At 48.0% G+C, this 21,344-nt stretch overlaps 1 protein-coding gene and 1 pseudogene across 1 annotated transcript in view; both read left to right on the top strand.

Moving 5' to 3' along the window:
* The window catches only part of LOC136330168 (sialic acid-binding Ig-like lectin 14), an 11,250-nt gene extending 361 nt beyond the window's left edge, over positions 1 to 10,889 (top strand). The window contains 7 exon segments of the mRNA XM_066266666.1: positions 8,859 to 9,024; positions 9,026 to 9,240; positions 9,458 to 9,544; positions 9,547 to 9,735; positions 10,240 to 10,513; positions 10,599 to 10,715; positions 10,853 to 10,889. Of these exon segments, the coding sequence (XP_066122763.1) occupies positions 8,859 to 9,024; positions 9,026 to 9,240; positions 9,458 to 9,544; positions 9,547 to 9,735; positions 10,240 to 10,513; positions 10,599 to 10,715; positions 10,853 to 10,889 (1,085 nt within the window).
* A 5,235-nt stretch (positions 10,890 to 16,124) lies between these two features.
* On the top strand, positions 16,125 to 20,589 carry LOC136332078 (sialic acid-binding Ig-like lectin 5; annotated as a pseudogene).
* Positions 20,590 to 21,344: the final 755 nt, after the last annotated feature.

The following is a 21,344-nucleotide window of genomic DNA, read 5'->3' as shown; positions in this document are numbered from 1 at the left end:
CTAGCTTGGTAGATACCCAAGACATGGAGCAATTCATTGCAGGACTTCCTCTTTCAGGGACATTTCAGTGGCAAATGCTAAGTGGAATCCACCCCTTCAGTAACAATGAGCACATTGCCGGCACCACAAGTTTGAAAGAATAAGGCCACCAGAGGGGTGAGAGGAAAAGCGTGGAGATGAGCCCAGCCCACTCTCACGTCTTCTTCTAACTCCTTCCCAAGAGAAAACCAGTCTTTCAAAAGCCCCTTCCAATAAGGTGCTCTGCCCGCCTAAGTCTGAGGACCTTGCGTTTGTGAATTGAAATCTTTGGCTGAGTTGAGCCCAGGTGTGCTCCAGGACCAAGGACAGCTCTAAAGCTTTTACAAGGCGTCTCCAGGTCTGGCAGAGTGAGTGGCGCGCCCCCTAGAGGCAGAGCCTTGATCGACCTGTCTGATGCGGATGTGAGGCTGTGGAATGAGGCTGGTGATATTATGTCCCTCAGGACAGAGATGCAGACACACTACTCTTTAGTCCCCCATCCCCGAACTCCTAGTCCTAGGGAATTGGACACAATGCATTTCTCAGAGGCCGTTGGGTCCCTAGCTCCTAAGGGCTGACTCTACCCTCACTTCTCCATAACACCTTCTATGTTGGACGGCTGCCCTTCCTTCCCTCACTTCCTCTCTTCAGAAGAGCGGGTTGATATTTTGCTCTTGCTTTTAATCCCATCCTTGGACCGTCACAGAACTCTGGACAACAGAAGTCATGATCCTTGAGCCTTTTCTGTGCCTGGCAGCATGCCAAGTCCTGATTCAGCTCAAATGAAGAAATGATGTATCAGAAGTCAGGGTGACTTGTGCTTGAGCTGATAGGTTACATGAATATATTGTAAGATTTCATTCATTCCACATGAACGGTAAGTATTCAGAATGGGGAAAGGCTGTGGCCTCAGTGGACCACAGCATGGAGAGAGATGTCCTAAAGGGCAGAGCAAGCCAGGCAAGGTCAGGAGGAAATGAGGGTGAGGTAAAGAGAGAAAAATTCAATAGATACCAGAAAGAGGAGAGCGCTTGTGAGGATGAAGGGGCTGATTAGAAATTAGCAGTTCTGGTAAAGGTGTGAGTTCAGGGCTCATGGGAACCCTGAGAATGGGCTGAGAGCCACACACAAGTCCAGTGGCTCTCTAAACTCAAGCAGACACCAGAAACCCACAAGCACAGTCACGTCTGTGGCTGGAGTCAGGATCACAACTCTCAGTTCTGGCCTTTGACCATAAGAGGCTCCTCGTGATGAGTATGAGTTCAACCATCCCTACTTGAGGCTTCCTGGGTGACCAGGCCTGGGCTGTGGGCAGAACAGAGACAGGATTTCGTTTCAGTTAGAATTTGGTCCCTGATCTTGCAGCCCCCAGAGGGATGTTCCGAGTATTCTGTGAGAACAGAGAGAGACCAGGCTTTGTGCATTCTTTTAGGGAGGTGGGGATGAACACCTGAGACAGGTGACATGAGTGGGGAGTGGCAGGAAAATTGGTCACCCTGACATTTTGTCACCAGACCTGGGGTGAGGACAGCTCAGCTTTCACTTCCCTGGTTGTCACTGGGGAAATGGAGGCTCCTGATAGAGGGGAGGTTTGGGGGAAGCCCAATCCAGAAAGAGCCCTAGATGTCCACTGCTCCTGCAGCTGTGCCTGATCCTACGAGAGAAGGGACAGGTTTGGTGGTGTTAGGGGTTTATGACTTGCCCCCTCCAAGCCCAAGCTGTTGCTACCACCCCTGCTGTGACAGTGTAGGGGGAAGGCGACTATGGGATGTGTTTCTTGGTCTCTACTGAGGTACAACTTAGAGAAGCATGCAGGGTAGACACTGCAGTTATGAGCATTGAGGACGCAGCGTAGGACTAAGTACCTGTGTGTCCCTATGCTCTGACCTCTCATCCTGAAATGTTGGTTTTACTCCAGAGCAACCTACACCTTCTAATTTAAGGAAGGGGCCCACATGCACTATCACCCTCCTGTGCCCACACAGACAAGGTCAAACCTGCAGGAGATGACCAATGACACTGGGCTGACTCCACCTCTTTGGGAACCCCCACCTATGACTGCTCCCTGAGAAACAGAGGTGCCAGTTTGGGGAGAGCAGGTCATTGTTCCTTTGGGAGAAAAAGACTGCTTGGGGGATACTGTCACAAATAGAATACATGATCTCTGAATGTGACAGGTGGTGTCAGAGCCTCGGGGAGAGGATTGGGTTGGCATGAAAGACCCCTGGTATATTTTCCTGAGCTCTGGTCTATCCCTCTCCTTCCTGGTGCTGACTCACATACCTGATATCCATATTTTGGAGACCCAGGGGGAGGGTATGGACACAAGCGAACCCATGCCAGGGCCTGGTAGGGACTAGAACACCCAACCTTTACTGGCAAGATTTCACCCTCAGTCACCCTCGGTCCACCACACATGTTATGATGCCGAAAGGACTGTGCATCCTTACACCTTCTCCATCCCAGCATCCCCAGTGAACTCACATCTGGTTCATGCTACAGGTGCTGGGAAAGCCACGCCCCCACCCCTGGATGCTCCAGTGACTGTACAGACAGTGTCTAATATGAGTGACAAAAGGGCCAGAAAAAGCCACCTCGTCTGAGGCCCCCCAGACCTGCAATTGTTCAGCATGCTTGAGAGGTGCCCAGATGTGGACACAAGGACACCCTCACTCTGTGTGAGCACAGCAGGTCCTCCCTGGAGTGGGTTCTAGATGAGGACATGGGGGTGGGGTGTGTGGAGCCCAGGGCAAGGAAGGCACAGAGACTGCACCCGAAGCTAGTGCCCTCATAGAGCAAATGATCCTGTGCTGTGTCCCATGAGTTGGGGACAGGCTAGGCGGTCTGGGGAGAAACAAGACCTCTGGGGAAGCCCCTCAGTGGGTGGCCTCCTAGGGCTTTAGGGGAAAGGCACTCAGAGCATGGAGGGACGTTCAGCAAATTCTCTAGTTCAGTGACATGATTCTGGCAGTGGCTTGCCATGTTCTTTCAAACCTTCCTCATGGGAAAGAATAATCTAGGCCCTGGCATGTTGGTTCAGCGGTTTAGCATTGACCTGGTGTGTGGATGTCCCAGACTCGATTTCTAGCCAGGGCACACAGGAGAAGCGCCCATCTGCTTTTCTGTCCTTCCTCCTCACCTTTCTCTCTGTCTCTCTTCCCCTATCGCAGCCAAGGCTCCAGTGCAGTGAAGTTGGCCTGGGTGCTGAGGATGGCTCCCTCACTCCACCTCAGGTGCTAGAATGGCTCCGGTTGCAATGGAGCAATGGCCCAGATAGGCAGAGCAATGCCCCCTAGTAGGCATAAGGGGTGGATCCTAGTCACGCACATGTGGGAGTCTATCTGCCTCCCTGCTTCTCACTTCAGAAAAAAACAATAAATAAAGGAAAAAAATCTAGAAAAGCTGGCTAAAAAATTTAAATATTCAAAATCAATGAAATGAGAATTTGCACAGTGAAAATGGAAAAAGCAGGAAGCTGGGTTTTGAATTCCCTCAATCCCTGGTTGGACCGCAGTGACCCACCTGCTGCCGGCAACAGGAAGTATGTCTGGGGGAGGAGAACACCACCCAGAGTCTGAAGTGTCTGTGTAAGTTGTCCCAGCTGCATCAGACAGTGTGGTCAGGGAACAGCCACGAGAGGACTCTGAGAAGAGGGGATTTATTAGAAAACCCTGACCTTACACCACGTGACAGGAGCCAGGAAGTGATGCATTGGAGGGGACGGGAAGGGAGAGGGCGCATCATGAAGCAGCTCCCCTGAAGCACAGGTGTGTGTGGACACGAGAGAGCAGCCACCAGTGTGAAAAGCCAGGATGTCCAGCCAACAATGTGGGTGTCTGAAGGGGAATCTCCCCAAATGTTCCAGGGGAAGCTGTTGCTCTGTGTGGCCACCCTCTGCGGTGGCTGGTGGGGGCTTGATGTTGGTGTTGTCATCAGGATTGGCAACTAGGAGGATGAGCTCCATGTATAACAAGGCATAGCAAACTGTCTCCCATGTTCTGTCTGGTTTGACAGGTGTTCACAACAGGAGGGTAAGTCTGCTACTGGTCACTCCATCCTGCCTGCTTTTTTGTGTGTGCCTCTCGGTTTGACTGTGACATTGCCTTTTAGTGTCTATTCCCTTGAACATGTTGATGCCAAAGTCCCTGCCTGAAACCCCTTCACCTGGTTCTCCTGTGAGCATGCCTATACATTGTTCTTCCCCATGATTGCATTGCCTCGATTTCGAAAAGCATGCTTTAGTACAAATTTTACAATAGCAGTATCTTTCTCAAGGTCAGCTGGTAGAATGGGGCTAGAATTTTACATGACATTGCTTTTATATCCATTAATATGCATATTTTTATTTACTTACATCTTGAATGTCCTTTCACACAAATTTGCAATTTCCTCCATAGAGGAAGTACATATTATATTTTTGATATGTACATCTCTGAATGTATTCCAGGTATATCATAATTTTTGATGCTACCACCTATGGCATCTTTTATTGTTAATTAAATCCTATTTTTGGTGTGTTACTGTGATACAGAAATGCATTTAATTTTTGTAACTTGATATTGTCTCTAGCAACCTTACTAACTCTTATTTTCCCCAAAATATATCTGTATATACTCGTGAATTTTTAAAATATTGATATAAACAATCATTTATGAAGAAATACATTTTGTTTTCTCTTCAGTTTTCATAGCTTTTATTTACTATTATCTTACTAGACTAGAACGCAATGCTACTGCATTAGGTATGATGTTTGCTGAAGACTTCCCCTGTCTCATTAGGGAAATTCCTCTTTATTCCTAGTTGGCTGTGAGTTTATCATGAAGGCATTTAAAATCCCCCAGTGCTCACTGTTTCATTTCTTGAGATATAATCATGCAAGGGTCTATCAGAGCACAGAAGCCCTACTATATACTTCAGCAGCAGGGAGTTAATGTAAGGAATTTGTTCTTCTGATGTTTGAACACAAATGGAGCAGGAAGGGAACACTGCCTGGAAGTCTGATCTAATCCTAGTACAAGGCTGAGTTTACAGATCTGTGATTGAGAGATACCTGACATAACATGGTGCTAGTTTCAAGTGTCCAACTTGATGATTCTGTGTATGCATACATAGCAACGTGCTCACCACAATATCGTCTAACAACATCTATAATGTCACAGAGTTACACATAGAGTTTCTTTTCTTGTGATGAGAACTTTTAACAATTTTCTCTCTTAACTATATAAACTCTTAAATATTTTCAAATATAGCATGCAGTATTATAGATATAGTGTTATTGTTAATAGTATTAATCCTACTATTATTAACTGTAGTCACCATGCTATATATTATGTCTTCATAACTTATATTTTATGTCCTCATAATTTAATAAGTTTATAACTGGAAACTTCTACCTTTGACCACCCTCACCCATTTTTCCATTACCTCCCTCTGCCTCTGACAACCACTAATATGTTCTCTGTATCTGTGAGTTCAATTTTTTTTTTAACAGATTACAGATACAAGTGAGATCATATGGTATTTGTCTTTCTGTGTCTCATTTACCTCACATAGCATAATGCTCTCATGGTCCCATCATGTTCTTGCAAATAGCAGGATTTCTTTGTTTATATGGAAGAATAATATTCCATTGTACATACACCACATTTTCTTCTTCTATTCATTTATCAATGGACACTAGGATTGCCTCCACATCTTGGTTATTGTAAACAGCACTGCAGTGAACATGGGAGTGATGTGTGTTTTCAAGTTACTGTTTTCCTTTTCTTCAAATAAATACCCAGTAGTGGAGTTGCTGGATCATATGGCAGCTCTATTTTTAAATTTGAGGAACTGCCCCACTGATTTGCATAGGTGCTGCCCCAGTTTACATTCCCACCAGTAGTGTAAGAGGGTTCCTGTTTCTGAACATTCTTGCCAACATTAATTATTTCTTATCCTTTTTATCATCCCAGCTTGAGATCTGCTACACTGCTCAGTAATGTAAGTTGTGGGGGCACAACTATAGAAATCCTGCTTTTTATTATTATTAAGCGAGAGGCCGGAGGCAGAAAGACAGACTCTTGCATGTGCCCTGACCAGATCCACCTGGCAAGCATCACCTACCGGGTGATGCTCTGCTTATCTGGGGCTATTGTTCTGATGCTTGACAACTGAGCTATTTTAGCACCTGAGATGAGGCCTTCATGCCATCCTCAATGCTTGGGGCCAACTTGCTAGAGTGAGCCATAGCTGCAGGAGAGGGAAGGAGAGAGGGGGAGAGAGAGAAGGAGAAGGGGGAGGGGTGGAGAAGAAGATGGCTGCTTCTCCTGTGTGCCCTGACTGGGAATTGATCCTGGGACTTCCACATGTTGGTTAATGCTGTATCACTGGGCCAACCATCCAGGGCTAGAACCTTGCTTTGTTTAGTCTTTTGCGTGCACAACACAATTTTCTTTGCAATATGTGAGGAGTCCGGCTGGGTAAGGGGTAGAGCTGGGTATCTCTTGTTCCCCTCCTCACGGCAGCAGGGACAGACAAGGTTTTGTTGCGCCTGATATTTAAATAAATATTGAGATCACTGCTTCATAATATATACAAAGTGTGACACATATAAACTTTCTGTGAAATACAAAACATGTCTCATAGTCTCAAAAGCTGAAATTCTGAAAACCAAAATGTCAGACAATTCAGAAAGATTATAGGCTACTTTTTAGCTGTATGGCACATCTGTCCGGCTCACCTGACTAACACATGGTCCCCACAGTTTGGGTGGATACTTGCTGATTGACTCTTTAAAGGAAATTAACTCTGTCAAATAGTAATAAGTGTTAATACTATATTAATAAATATTATTAATCATCATAATAATATATTTATATAATATAGGAACAGGAAAAGAATTCAGTATTTCCTTCAGCATGGTTGGTTGACATTCCTTTTTCTATTGTATAGTTTCAGAAACTTTCTTTCAGTCACATAACTTGTCACTGTGATGTCTGAACTTGTTCACATCTTTGTCAAATTTGTGAAAACTATGATCTAGTTGTTTTTTTTTTTGTGCCTGGCTGGTAGGCTCAGTGGTAGAGCACCGACCCAGTGTGTGGATGTCCCAGTGTGCTTCCGGTCAGGGCACACAGGGGAAGCACACCATCTGCTTCTCCACCCATCCCTCTCTCTTCTCTCTACTCTGTCTCTCTTCCCCTCTCACAGCCATAGCTCAATTGGTTTGAGTATGTTGGCCTCAGGTGCCCAGGATGGTTCTGGGGCCTCTGCCTCAGGCATTAAAAAAAATGGTTTGGTTGCTGAGCAATGGAGCAATGGCCGGAGATGGGCAGAGCATCACCCCCTAGTGGGCTTGCCAAGTGGATCCCTGTTGGGGTGCCTGCAGGAGTCTGTCTCTCTGCCTTCACTTCACTCATTAAAAAGTAAAATAAAATAAAAGTTTCTGCCTGACCAGGTGGTGGTGCAGTGGATAGAGCATCGGACTGGGATGTGAAGGACCCAGGATCGAGACCCCGAGGTTGCCAGCTTGAGCGCAAGCTCATCTGCTTTGAGCAAGGCTCACCAGCTTGAACTCAAGGTCACTGGCTCGAGCAAAGGATCACTCGGTCTGCTGTAGCCCCCAGTCAAGGCACATATGAGAAATCAATCAATGAACAACTAAGGAGCCACAACAAAGAATTGATATTTCTCATTTCTCTCCCTTCCTGTCTGTCTGTCCCCATCTGTACCTCTCTCTGACTGTCTCTGTCTCTGTCATAAAATAAATAAATAAATAATAAATAAATAAAAGTTTCTATCCTTTGGTGAGGCTTTGCAAAGAGACTGAGCACATAAGGACCTTGAAGATAGAGTTTCTGGAGCTTCAAAGCAGCAAGTTCACTGCTGTGCTAAGTTTCAGCTTTTGAGGTCCACACCCAATGGGGTAAGATTACCCTTCACACACCCCATTTAGAGGGGGCCTGTGCACCGTTGCTCTCCCACACACCCTCAAACCCGGCAGGACCAACACTTGTGCGTCCCATGTCCACCAAAACCCCCAGAGCAAAGGGCTTTAAACTCATCTTTTCCCCAGGCTTTTCCCTCTACTGGAGTTGGGTCTAAACTTTTTTCTTTCTTACCAGCATTTCTGTGGTCTAAAGAGCTTTAAAAATTACCGTTTGCCTTGCCTGATGTTGAAGGCACAATGGATAGAGCGCCAACCTGGAGCACTGAGGTCACCGGTTCGAATTCTGGGCTTGCTGGTCAAGACACATAGGAGAAGTAACCAATGAACAGCTAGACTGAAGCAACTACTTCTCGTCCCCACTCCCCTCTGTGAAATCAATTAATAAAATCTTTAAAAAAATGTTTGCCAGAACTTTAAGTGATGTCAGCTGGACGGTGGGTCCCCCTGTGTCACCAGAACCCGCTATGAGTCTGATGGCCCCCTGGGTGACCTCCTTCTTGACTTAAACATCATCAGTAAGGGGAGCAGTTTCAGATTCACATCTTGATGATCCTCTCAACCTCTGGGGCCTTGGTACATCCACCTGCAGGGTCGGGTGGGGAGGGGAGAAGGATGATTCCTAGTCCCCACTGCACCCTCCCATCACCCGCCTGTGGAGCCCAAGTTCCCCTTCCAGACCTGACTGCAGCCCTGTCACCCGGGGTTCCTGCTGGGGCGTCCTCTACCCCTCCCCACAGCTCAGCATTTCCCTCCCTGACACAGAGACCTGGACCCACTCTGCCCTGTCAGATGCAGCCATGGTGCCCCTGCTGCTGCCGCCCCTGCTGTGGGGGGCGAGCGAGCCCAGGGAGGGGAAGTGGGCGGGTGGGGGAGGGGCGGACACTGAGGCTGAGTCTCTGTGTCCCCACAGGGTCCCTGCAGGAGCATCCAGGCTATGAGCTCCGAGTCCAGGAATCAGTGACGGTGCAGGAGGGTCTGTGTGTCCACGTGCTCTGCTCCTTCTCCCACCCGTGCAGTTTGTGGTCATCCTCTGACAAACTCTACACCCACTGGTACCCAGTGTCGGGACTGGTCACATAACTATAATCTTGGGGCCACAAATAACTCAAATAAATCAGTGATGAGAGAGACCCAGGGCCAATTCCTCCTCGCGGACCCCAGGAACAACGACTGTTCCCTGAGCATCAGAGACGCCAGGATGAGTGACAGAGGGACCTACTTACTCCGAGTGGAGAGAGGAGATGATGTGAAATACAGTTTCCAAGATAAAAAGCTGAGTTTGCAGGTGACAGGTACTGGAGGGGCCCAGGAGAGGACCCTGAGACATGGGACCCAGAGTTAGAATGGGAACAGGACATTGGGACATTTCCTGTACAGGTCCTGGGTCCTGGGTTTTCTGATGAAACAAGACCTGGAGTGAGCTGGGGCCCTGAGGCTCGGGTCCCTCTCAGGGTCACACTCTGACTCCCCACCTCAAGGAACCCAAGCGACTTTCTCTCTTCTTTTCAGCCCTGACAGTGGAACCCCAAATCCAGATTCGGGAATCTCTGGAGTTGGGTCACCCCACAGAACTGACCTGCCTTCTGCTGGGGGCCTGTGAGGGGGACGCCCTCTCACCTTCTCCTGGTTTGGGGAAGGTCCTGACTCGCGGAACCCTCAGACCCTCCATTCTTCAGTGCTTACCTTCACCCTGAGACCCCAGGACCATGGCACCAATGTCACGTGCTGTGTGAAACACCAAGGTTCTCAGGTGACCAGGCAGGGAAGCTTTCAGCTCAATGTTTCCTGTGAGTGTCGGAGGGATTACTGGGTCCTTGGGGGTAGTGCAGGTGCCCGTGCATGTGTGAGTGTGTGTGTGTGTGTGTGTGTTTGTGTGTGTGTGTGTGTGTGTGTGTAGAGGAGGCTCAACTAAGCTGAGAACACTCGTGCATGAATTCCTACCAGCCCTCCTTGGGTTCAGGGTGACTTCCATCCACTGCTCCCGTCTGAGGCAGGGCCATGTCTTTCTGTCCTAGATGCTCCATGGACCTTCTCCATACACATCTCCATCAGAAATGTCACAGGTAGGAAAGAACCTCGCCCCTCTGGGGCTGAGACCAGCCCCTGGTCAGCCATGAAGCAGAGGGGGGAACCCAAGTTTGAATGGGATCAGATGTGGGAAGGGCAAGAATGAAAATAATCACCCTCCCTCCCTCTCCTCTTGGGGGAGGGTGCCTGATCTGGGTTCCACACCTCTCCTCTCCTCTCTCTCTCTCTCTCTCTCTCTCTCTCTCTCATTTCTCTCTCTAAAGCCTTCAGAATTCTGCAAAACACCTGCTCCCTGCCTGTCCTAGAGGGTGAGGCTGTGCGGCTGCTCTGTGAGGCTGACAGCAACCCCCCTGCAGAGCTGAGCTGGTTCCGGGGGTCCCCAGCCCTGAACACCACCCCCAACTCCAGCACCACGACCCTGCAGCTGCCCCGCGTGGGGACTGCGGAAAAAGGGGAGTTCTCCTGCCGGGCTCAGCACCCGCTGGGCTCCCAGCATGTTTCCTCAGCCTCTCTGTGCAGAGTGAGTTCCCTGGTCAGGTGTTGGGGTTGTCGGTGGGCCTGAGACCTGGGGACACAAAGTTACCCTCCTCTGCTCTTCCCCGGGAAGCCCCCCTCCCCGCAGCTGTGTGACTGAGGAGCAGCAGGGCTCCTGGCCCCTGGTCCTCACCCTGATCAGAGGGGCCCTCATGGGGGCTGGCTTCCTCCTCCTCTGTGGCCTCACCTGGCTCTACTGCACCAGGTGAGCAGGTCTGTCTGTCTCTACAGAGAAGTTTCTGATTGGCTCTTAGTTCCAGGTGAGGCTGAGTGGTCCTGCCCTGCCTGGTGTTAGCGCTAACATGGCCGGTCTGCGAGCTGAGATCCCTATTGTTTCTGCAGGTGTGGAGGTCCCCAGACAACAAGGCCGACATCCTGACTGATACTTTTTTTGTAAAGACAGGCCTGATGTGTGAACAGGAATGCTAGAGTGACAGTTGTGAGATTTTAATGTCACCTTCTTCCTGGAAACTGTAGACTCACCTATCTCAATTGTACCATTGGGATTTATTTTGTGAAAATGTTGGAATGACAAGAAGGAGAGTCAATGTCATTGAAAGAAGATTGTATTACTTTTATTTCCTGAGAAGAGGATCCATTGCACCAGGAAGCACCTTGGGGAAGCCAGGGCCCCTCAGAAATCAGACTCAGGTGTGGGGAGCCCAGCCAGAGCCTTTATTGGGGTTTCCATGGGAAATACAAGGGGAGGCAGCGTGATCATTTAGGATCAGCTGGGATGAATAAATCTGGGGTTCGGGCCTGTGGGGAGGTCTCTGTGTGTCTGGTCCCAGGTCCTGGGAGATTTAGGGCAGGCGGGGTGTCTGGGGACCATGGGCTCTGGGTGGGTTGGTTTGCATCTGAAAGGCTGTTCCTGGCAGAGGTCTTGTCTGTCTCTGAGAACTGGCTCGCGCTGGATGGAGCTGTCTTTCCTTGGCCTCAAAGCTGATTATGGTGTGAAAGCATCATAAGATACAGAAACCAGAAAATAACTAATACCCTCCCACTGACTTCCCCTTGTTTCTGCCTGTGTCTCTCCCACTGGACTTGTCCTGTGTGTGTGCTGGTCCCGCCCACCCCCATTCTTCTGCTCCTCCCTCTCCATCCTCCATGGAGGTGCTGAACTCAGGGTCTTTTCCTATCATTTTCCAGAACTTTCCTGTTTGGCACCTGAGTTTCTGGTCCCCCAAACTGCCCTGTCAGTGTAGACGTTGCAACATTTAAGTATAAATAAACATTTTACTAAGTAATACAACATAAAAATAGACGTTACTGTTTCGTGTCTGGGGGAGTGTTCTTGAAGCAAATTATGTCATCTGACATCTGAAGCATCTGTTCTTTTCTGTTGAAGCTGTTTCACCTCAGGGTTTTTTGTTCATTCCTTGTTATGTCTGTGTGTGTGTGTGTGTGTGTGTGTGTGTGTTTTGATGTCTAATGCAAATTGAGCAAAATATGCAAAAACAAGAGTTGAACCAGATGAATGTTTATATATGTGCACATGGTGCTTCCACCACCAAACTCCACGTGCCGACCCTTCTGACCCCCCGTGATGACCAGGTCCGGCTCCCAGGAAGAAGGGAGGGGCGGAGCTGAGGCTGGACAGAGGAGAGGTGGGCGGGCAGCTCAGGTGGACGTGTGTCCAGACTGAGGCAGGTGAGGGGAAACGCACCTCCACCTGCTCCTTTGTCAGGAGGACCCGGAGCACCAAGGACAAGATGACGGCTGGGGGGAGGGGCGGTCGGTAACTCACGTGGTGCCCTCGTTGTGCCAATTATGACATTTTTCTATATTCCTGTATCTTATAAAGCTTATCATATATTTCCATTGATTCATTTTATTTGAAATGATCATATAGGACAATTTAGTTTTTTGTTGTATGTTCCCGTGAATTTAAGAAACATATAGACTTGTGTAATCACCAGCTCTGAGGTTAGAATACAGAATCATTCCATCCTCCCAGACGCCCCCTTGTGCTGTTTCCTGTTAGTTACACTTTCCAGCCAACCTCAGGCACCACGTTTCTATAACCATTGGCTCCTGAAGGACATTTGGCTCGTTTTCAGCTTTTGACAACTGTGAATAACGCTGCTATGTTCCTTTTTGAAAATCCAGTCTGGCCATCTGTCTGCTGTTTGGATTGCTTTTCTTTATACAGATAATGTAATTACTGATATAATTGGATGTAACTCAATCCTATTTGTTGTTCTCATTTTGTCCTGTTTTTTTCTTTCTTTTTTTATACTTAAACTTCTTTATTTGTCATTTAAAATAAATTCAATGACTTTTATTTATCCATTCTTCTCTATTTTTGTTTATGCGAGCTTTTATTTAGTACTTGTCTAGTTATTTAAAATATACATTCTTAATGTATTGCCATTCTTCTTCCTTTGATATTTTTAACTATTCTTAAATAATAAAAACAATTTCAACACTTAAAACAAATCTATCTATCCTTTCATTTTTGTCATTTATCTTTTTTATTTTACAATTTAGTAACTTTATTTATTTAGTTAGTTTTATTTAGAAAATTATATTTAACAGAAGACATTGATCAATAAGAGTACACAGGTTTCAGGTGAACATGTCTATAGCATCTGAACTCTTGATTATGCTGTGTACCCACCACCGAAAGTCAAGTCACTCCCCACTACCTTACACTTGTCCCTCTGACCCCCTCCCTCACAACACCCTCCCCTGGTAACAACTCACCTTCATTTATGTCCATGAGTCTCAGTGTTATATCACACCTAAGTGTGAAATCACATAGTTCTTAGCTTTTTCTGATTTTTTCAGTATAATGTTCTTAAGGTCCATCCACTTTGTCGTACATGCAATATGTCATCATTTCTTATGACTGAGTAGTATGCCATTGTATATATGTACCACATCTTCTTTATCCAATCATCTATTGAAGGACACTTTGGTTGTATCCACATCTTGGCCACTGTGAATAGTGCAGTGATGAACATATATCTGATATATATATATATATATAAAAAATATACTTTACAAAATATTATAGTTACTTGGATGCAAACAATGATATTCTTTCCAGATGTATTGAGATATTATTGAGATATAAAGCATGTAAATTTAAGGTGCACAATGTGCATATTTGATATGCATATTTATAGTGAAGTGATCAGCACAATAAGGTTAGCTAATACTTTCATCCCCTCACATCATTACCGTTGTTATGGTTATAACATTAAAGACACACTCCCTTAGCCTCTCTCAAGTACATAATACAACACTGTTCAGTGCAGTCATCATGCTGTACGTGACACCTGCAGGAATTATTCATCTTGTAGCTGAAGGTTTGTGCCCCTGAGCACCATCTCCTCATTCCTCACCCCCAGCCCCTGGCACCCACCAGTCTACAATCTCTGTGAGTTCAGCTTTTTTAGAGTCACATGTAAATGAGAACATACAGTATTTAAATAATGAATATTTTGAAAAATTATACTCACACTTCTTTTTCTTTCAGGCAATTTTAGGTTTTCATCACAAAGTCATTTTCTTCTATCCAAAAATTAACTCAAAGTGTATTAAAGACCTAAATATAATACCAAAAGCTGTAACCAGTTTATAAGACAATATAGATGGACCATGTTGTTCTTTTATACGTCACCGAAATATGCCATTGTTTACATACACCACATTTTCTCCATCCACTCGCTCATTGACAGACAGGTTGCTTCCACGTCTTGACTAGTTTAAACAACCCTGCTGTGAACATAGGGGTACACATGTCCCCTCAAGTTACTGTTTTCATTTTCTCCAAGTAAATTCCCAGAAGTGAAATTACTGGATCTCAGGAGGCTCTATTTTTAATTTTGAGGAACTGCCACACAGATTTACATAGTGTTTTCCCGAAATCACATTTACAGCCACAAAGCAAGAGGGTTCCCTTTTCTGAACGTTCTTGCCAAGACTTAATATTTCTTGTCTTTTTTATCATTCCAGCTTGAGATTTGCTAGACTGCTCAGTGATTGATGTGCACTGTGGGGACACAACCATGGGAGTCCTGCTGTCTTTAGTCCTTTGCTTGCACAAGACAGTCTTCTCTGCAGTACGTGAGGAGTCCGGGGTGGGGGCTGGTGGCTCTGGGGACCTCTCCTTCACCTGCTCCCTGCTGCAGGGGTGGACAAAGGTTTTCTAGAGACTGATGTTTATACAAGTGTCGAGATCACTGATTCAAAAACATACAAAATGTGGTACATGAAGGCACAAAAGCTGGACTGCTGAGAATCACAATATAAGGCAATTCAGAGAAATGACAGACTATGTTACTGGCCGTGTGGCACCCAAGTCTGACACCTGCCCAGCACATGGTCCACGGTGCTGACTGATGCTCTCTGATGGCCTCTTTATGGGAGAATAATTCTGTCATACAGTAATACATGTTAGTATTCTATTAATAACTATTGTTACTATCATATAATAATTATATAATATAAAGACTAGAAGAACACTCAGTATTTCCTACTTCACGTTTGATTGACATTTCTCTTTCTCCTGTATAGTTTCAGAAACTTTCTTTCATTCACACAACTTCATACTGGGAGGTCTGAACTGTTTCACACCTTTGTCAAATTTGGGAAAACATTTCTCAAGTTTCCTTCCTTCATAAAAGAGCAGCAGGATTGCAGGTGATTCCCACACATCACTGGAGCCCTTGCTGGGGCTTTCCAAAGGCACTGAGCATGTGAGGGTCCTGAAGATGGTTTCCTGAGCTTGACGGTGGCAAACGTGCTGCTGTGCTGAGGTGCTGAGGTCTAGCTTTTGATGTCTCCGCCCAATGGGGCAAGATGACCCTTCACACACCCCATTTAGAGAGGGTCTGTGTGCTGTCACTGTCCCACAGACCCTCAGACCCTGGAGGACCAATGCTTGTGCATCCCACACCTGCCAAAACCCCCAGAGCAAAGGGCTTTAACACTCATCTTTCCCCCTGGGCTCCACCCTCCTCTGGAGTTGGGTCTAAATTCCTTTCTTTTTTGCCAGCATCACTGTGGTCTAAACATATTTTAAAATGACCATTTACCTTCCCTGCTGTTGAGGCACAGTGGATACAGCCCCAACCTCGAGCGCTGAGGTCACTGGTTCAAACTCGGGCTTGCTGGTCAAGGCACATATGAGAAGTAACCAATGAACAGCTAGACTGAAGCAAGTACTTCTCGTCCCCACTCCCCTCTGTGAAATCAATTAATAAAATCTTTTAAAAAATTAATGTTTGCCAGAACTTAAACTAGTGTCAGCAGGAGGGTGAGTCCCCCTGTGTCAACAGAACCAGCTCTGACTCTGAAGGCCCCCTGGGTGACCTCAGTCTTGACTTAAACATCATCTATAAGGTGATAAATTTCAGATTCACATCTTGATGATCCCCTAAACCTCTGGGGCCTCCGTACATCCACCTGCAGGGTCGGGTGGGGAGGGGAGAAGGATGATTCCTAGTTCCCACTGCACCCTCCCATCACCCGCCTGTGGAGCCCAAGTTCCCCTTCCAGACCTGACTGCAGCCCTGTCACCCGGGGCTCCTGCTGGGGCGTCCTCTACCCCTACTCACAGCTCAGCATTTCCCTCCCTGACACAGGGATCTGGACCCGCTCTGCCCTGCCACATGCTGACATGGTGCCCCTGCTGCTGCTGCCCCTGCTGTGGGGGGGGTGAGTGGGCCCAGGGAGAGGAGGTGGGCGAGTGGGGGAGGGGTGGGTGCTGTAGCTGAGCCTCTTGTCCCAACAGGGTCCCTGCAGCAGCAGCCAGGCTATAAATTCCAAGTGCAGAGATTGGTGAGGGTGCAGGAGGGTCTGAGCATCCACGTGCCCTGCTCCTTCTCCTACTTGGGGAGTCGGTGGTATTCCTCTGGCACACTCTACACCTACTGGTACCGACATGGGGACAACACAGCCCAAGATGATCCTGTGGCCACAAATAACCCAAATAAACTTGTGAAGAAAGAGTTCCAGGACCGTTTCCTCCTCGCGGACCCCAAGACCAACAACTGTTCCCTGAGCATCAGAGACGCCAGGATCTGTGACACAGGAACCTACTTCTTCCGAGTGGAGAGAGGAAGTGATGTGAGATATAATTACAGACAGAGGATGCTGAAATTGCAGGTGACAGGTAGGAGAAGGGCCCAAGTAGGACCCAAGGAATTGGGATCCGGTCTAAGAACAGGAACCGGAACCCTGGACAGTCTTTGATCCTGGCCTTGGGCCCAGGGAGGGCATGAGAGGCACATGACCCAGGGTTGGCTTGGGCTTAAGTCATGAGTCCCTTTTAGGGTCACACGCTGGGTCTCCCAATGCAGTGGTTCAAGTGTCTCCCTCTCTCCTCCTCAGCCCTGACAGACAAACCCGACATCCATATTCCGGAGCCTCTGGAGGCCGGCCGCCCCACACAGCTGACCTGCAGCCTGCCAGGGGACTGCGAAGGTGAAAGATGTCTCACCTTCTCCTGGGAGGGGGATGCTCTTGAATCGCTGAATCCAAAATTCCCTTCCTCCTCGGTGCTCACCCTCACCCCGAGGCCCCAGGACCATGGCACCAGTCTCACCTGTCAGGTGAAATGCACAGGGTCTTCAGTGATCACACAGAGAACCATCTGGCTCAATGTCTTCTGTGAGTGTCTGAGGGATGGCTGGGTCCCTGGTGGTAGTGTGGCTGTTGTGTGCACCTGTGTGTGAGAGGTGTGTGTGAGGCTGATCTAGGGGACACTTGTTCACGGTTCTGAGTACAGGTGAGGAAGAGGCCAGAGGACAGCAACCCCACCTTCCTGGTTCCCAACACCCTCCTTGGGTTCAGGGTGACTTCCATCCACTCCTTCCCTCTGAAGCAGGGCCATGTCTTTCTGTCCCAGATGCCCCCCGGAACCTCACCATAGGCATCTCCTTCAGAAATGTCACAGGTAAGAAATAACCTCACCTCTCTGGGACAGGTAACTGCCCCTGGGTCATCCATGGAGCAGAGAAGAAAATTCTAGTTTGAATAAAACCTGATATGGGGTGGGAATGGATGAAAAATCATCACCCTTCCTCCCTCACTTCTTCTGGGTGGGAGCATGCATGTGTGTTTCACACCTCTCTCTATCTCTCTCTGCATTTCTCTCCCCAAAGCCATCAAGATTCTGCAAACAACCTTCTCTCTGCCCATCCCGGAGGGTGAGGCTGTGCGGCTGCTCTGTGAGGCTGACAGCAACCCCCCTGCAGAGCTGAGCTGGTTCCGGGGGTCCCCAGCCCTGAACCCCACCCCCATCTCCAGCACCGCGACCCTGGAGCTGCCCCGCGTGGGGACTGCGGAAGAAGGGGAGTTCTCCTGCCGGGCTCGGCACCCGCTGGGCTCCCAGACTCTGTCTCTCAGCCTCTCCGTGCTCTGTGAGTGTGGGGACACTTGGGTGCAGGTCACCTGGGTCCTGGAAGGGCAGAGGCACCGCTGACCTTTCTCCTCCTTCCTCACAGACCCCCCGCAGCTGCTGGGCCCCTCCTGCTCCTGGGAGGACCAGGGTCTGCACTGCAGCTGCTCCTCCGGAGCCCAGCCGGCCCCCTCCCTGCGCTGGCGGCTGGGGGCGGGGCTGCTGGAGGGGAACCACAGCAATGCCTCCTGCAGGGTCACCTCCCGCTCAGCGGGGCCCTGGGCCAACAGCTCCCTGAGCCTCAGCCAGGAGCTCAGCGCTAGCCTCAGACTCAGCTGCGAGGCCAGCAATGTCCACGGGGCCCAGAGCGCCGCTGTCCTGCTGCTGCCAGAGCAGGGGTTCTAATGGGGGACAGGCTTACAGAGAGGAGTGGGTCACAGAGAAAATGGAGCTGGGGGCGGGGCCGGGCCTGGACAGGGGTGATTGCTAGGACAGGGCCTTCCATCTCCTGCAGGAACAGAACCTATTGTGGGTTCTGCAAGGAGTTGGGGTACAAGAGACTGAGTCCTGTGGTGGGTGGTCTCACGCCCTCTCTTCTGCAGGGAAGTCCGTGTCCCAGGCAGGAGTGGTTCCTGCGGCTCTTGGAGGTGCTGGTGTCATGGCCCTGCTGTCCCTGTGCTTGTGTCTCCTGTTCCTTTACATGTAAGTCTGTGTCCCGGGGATACAGGGAGCTGTGTTGTAGGGAAAAGAGGAGAGATAACTCAGTCCCACTAACCCAGAGCTGTTACACGCAGAGGGCAATATCTGTGGGTTGGGGAGGTGGGAATAATAACTTTATTGAAATCCCCATGTACTTATAGTGTACAATTAGGCATAGTTTAGTTCAGTCACAGAGTTGTGCACCCATCACCACAATCAATTTTGAAACGTTTCCATTCAACCAGAATGAAAGAAAAAAAGAAAAACAAAACCAAACAGAACCCCACATCCCTTAACTGTCACCTTGCCTCCATCCTCCGGCCTCCCAAACCTTGAAACAACTGACCTATTATTTCTTGTCTTAGCAACTTTCCGTTCTGCACAGTTCATGTGAATGGACTCATACAGTACATGGTCCTTTGTGACTGACTTCTTTCACAGAGCATGGTATTGTCAAGGGTCCTGTGTCAGTACTTTCTTTTTATTTCCAAATAAAATTCTATGATAGGGATGGGGCACATTTTATTTGTTGGTTCATTCATTGATGAACATTTGGACTATTTCTACTTTTTGATAATCACGAATAACACTGTTATGATCACTCATGTACAATTTTCTGTGTGTAAATGTGTTCTTTTGTGATGAAAATTCAGTCTTTGACAAATGCCTGATCACCCACGAGGATAGATACTCACTTGCATGTCAGAAGGGTCTCCGAGTCTGGTCCCAGGGTCTGGGTGCCTCAGTCGTCTTGTCAGGGAGTGGGGGCCGCTGCCCACCTGTGCCTGAGCCACTCTGGCTGCTGACTTCTTCCCTTAGAGTGAGAGCCCGCAGGAAGCCAGCAGCCGGGAGACCCCAGGTCAGGGATGGTGAGGACCCTGTCGTGGGCACAGCCACCTGGGTGAGTGGTGGGGTGTCTTCTCATGCAGTGTGGGGGGTGGGGCATGTCCGTTCAATGAGTCCAGACTGAGCTCCTCAGCATCTCCCCGAACCCGACCCTCTTTGGTCAGCCGGACAGTCAGCTGGGAGCTGACTTCCCTCTCCATCTCCCGGAGCCCATGGTCAGCCTCCTGCCCACGCTGCTGACCACTGAGCCCACCTCCCTCTGCTGAGTACAATGTACCATAACTGGTACATTGTCCCCATTCTGGGAATAGTACATCCCCTCTCCTCACTGATTTCCCTATCTGTAAATGGGGATAAAAAGGGTATCATTTATATTGTTTCTTTGAGGCAGAAATGTGATTAATAAGCTCTCAATATGGTCTAATCAATTGCACTATTACAATATTTTAAATGAATGTGTGAGTAGCTGAGTTCATGAGAAATATGTGTGGAGTAAGATGATGAATGAAAAAGTGTTCCATCAGCTTAAGTTCCCCTCCGGACCATGTCTGCCTGATTCTCTGACACCTTCTCTCCCCTTCACTCAGGATTCCCAGCAAAAGTCTGGGCCACACAGGCCCCCAGACCAAGCATCACTCGATGGGGACGCCCCTCCATCAGGGGAGCAGCAGGAGCTACACTACGCGAACCTCAGCTTTCACAGGCTGAAGCCACAGAAGCCTCAGGACCAGGAGGCCAAAAGTACGCATGTGTACTCAGAGATCAAGAAGACCAGCAAGTGAAGTGTCGCTCAGAGCTCGGTCTGGCCGCAGGCATCACAGCCTCCCTGGGGGAAGAAGTCCGGAGTAACTGATGCAGCAGGCGGAGACCTTGTGACAATATCAACATTAACTCCTGTGTGAGCGTCCCCAGGCAGGGCACAGAAGACAGGTGACTGAATTTCAGGGGCGTTGGCTAAAATGCAGGCTTCAGTGCTTCCTAAGGCATTGTCATCAAATGATTCACTCCACTTCTCTGTCTCCCAGTTTTCCATTCTGTACAGAACAGTTCTGGCTCAACCATTTTCAGAAGGGGAAGATGAATGCTTTTCAATATTTGCCCTAGTTTTTATCCCTGAGGTTTTCTTTTTATAAACATGTTTTCAAAAATTATTCTGGATGATATTAAACTCTGTACAGAATTATTTTATATGCTTCTTTTGTATTTTTTACACAAAACATTTGGCCATGAAGAAGCCATCACGTGTCTCTTTATCTGATTTATAAGGAATTTATCTGTGTTTTTACTAGCTTGCTCAGACATGGCTGGGTCTTACACATAGTTAACAACATAGTGACTATGGCTTATGAAATGTATGCAGAATGGAGAATCAGTAGTTGTCATTCATAATGGGACAGAGTGGCCAATAGTATGTGTGAATTAGAAATGACATATTTCTATTTATTCACACTCTTTAGTTGTGTGTTCAAGAGTAATTACAGCTCAGTATCAAGAAAAACAATTAATGGCCATAAGCAGAAAGATGGTGAGCTACACTTTCATCATTCTTCTTCAGCCAACATCGAACTTGTGACATTACAAAAGCTTTGGAACTGTATTCATACGAGCTATTCAAACAAAATGGCAAAAAAAGTGTTTCCATGTTCAAAGGGCCACTTGCATAACAACAAGAAAAGGATAGGAATTTGACAGTGTCCTCTGCAGATGACAATAGGAACTTGTCAGGAATTACTGACAACTGGGAGTTGTTTGCAGAGACAGTGTTTAGTTTATCTGAGGAACTTACTGAAGAAGAAGTCAAACCAACCTGTTGGGGGTTGTCAGAGAGGAGGTATATGGTACATAATGTTGCTTTCACTCTGCTCCTGCTACGTGCTATCACTCTGCTCCTGCTATGTGCTGGAACCAGTGCGTAGCTCTTCACAGCTGAGGTAGAGA

Source organism: Saccopteryx bilineata, chromosome 3 (genome assembly GCF_036850765.1).
Source record: "Saccopteryx bilineata isolate mSacBil1 chromosome 3, mSacBil1_pri_phased_curated, whole genome shotgun sequence".
In the NCBI taxonomy this organism is placed as follows: domain Eukaryota; kingdom Metazoa; phylum Chordata; class Mammalia; order Chiroptera; family Emballonuridae; genus Saccopteryx; species Saccopteryx bilineata.
Note: the sequence above shows the minus strand (reverse complement) of the source record. Positions and strands in the feature narration are given on the sequence as shown.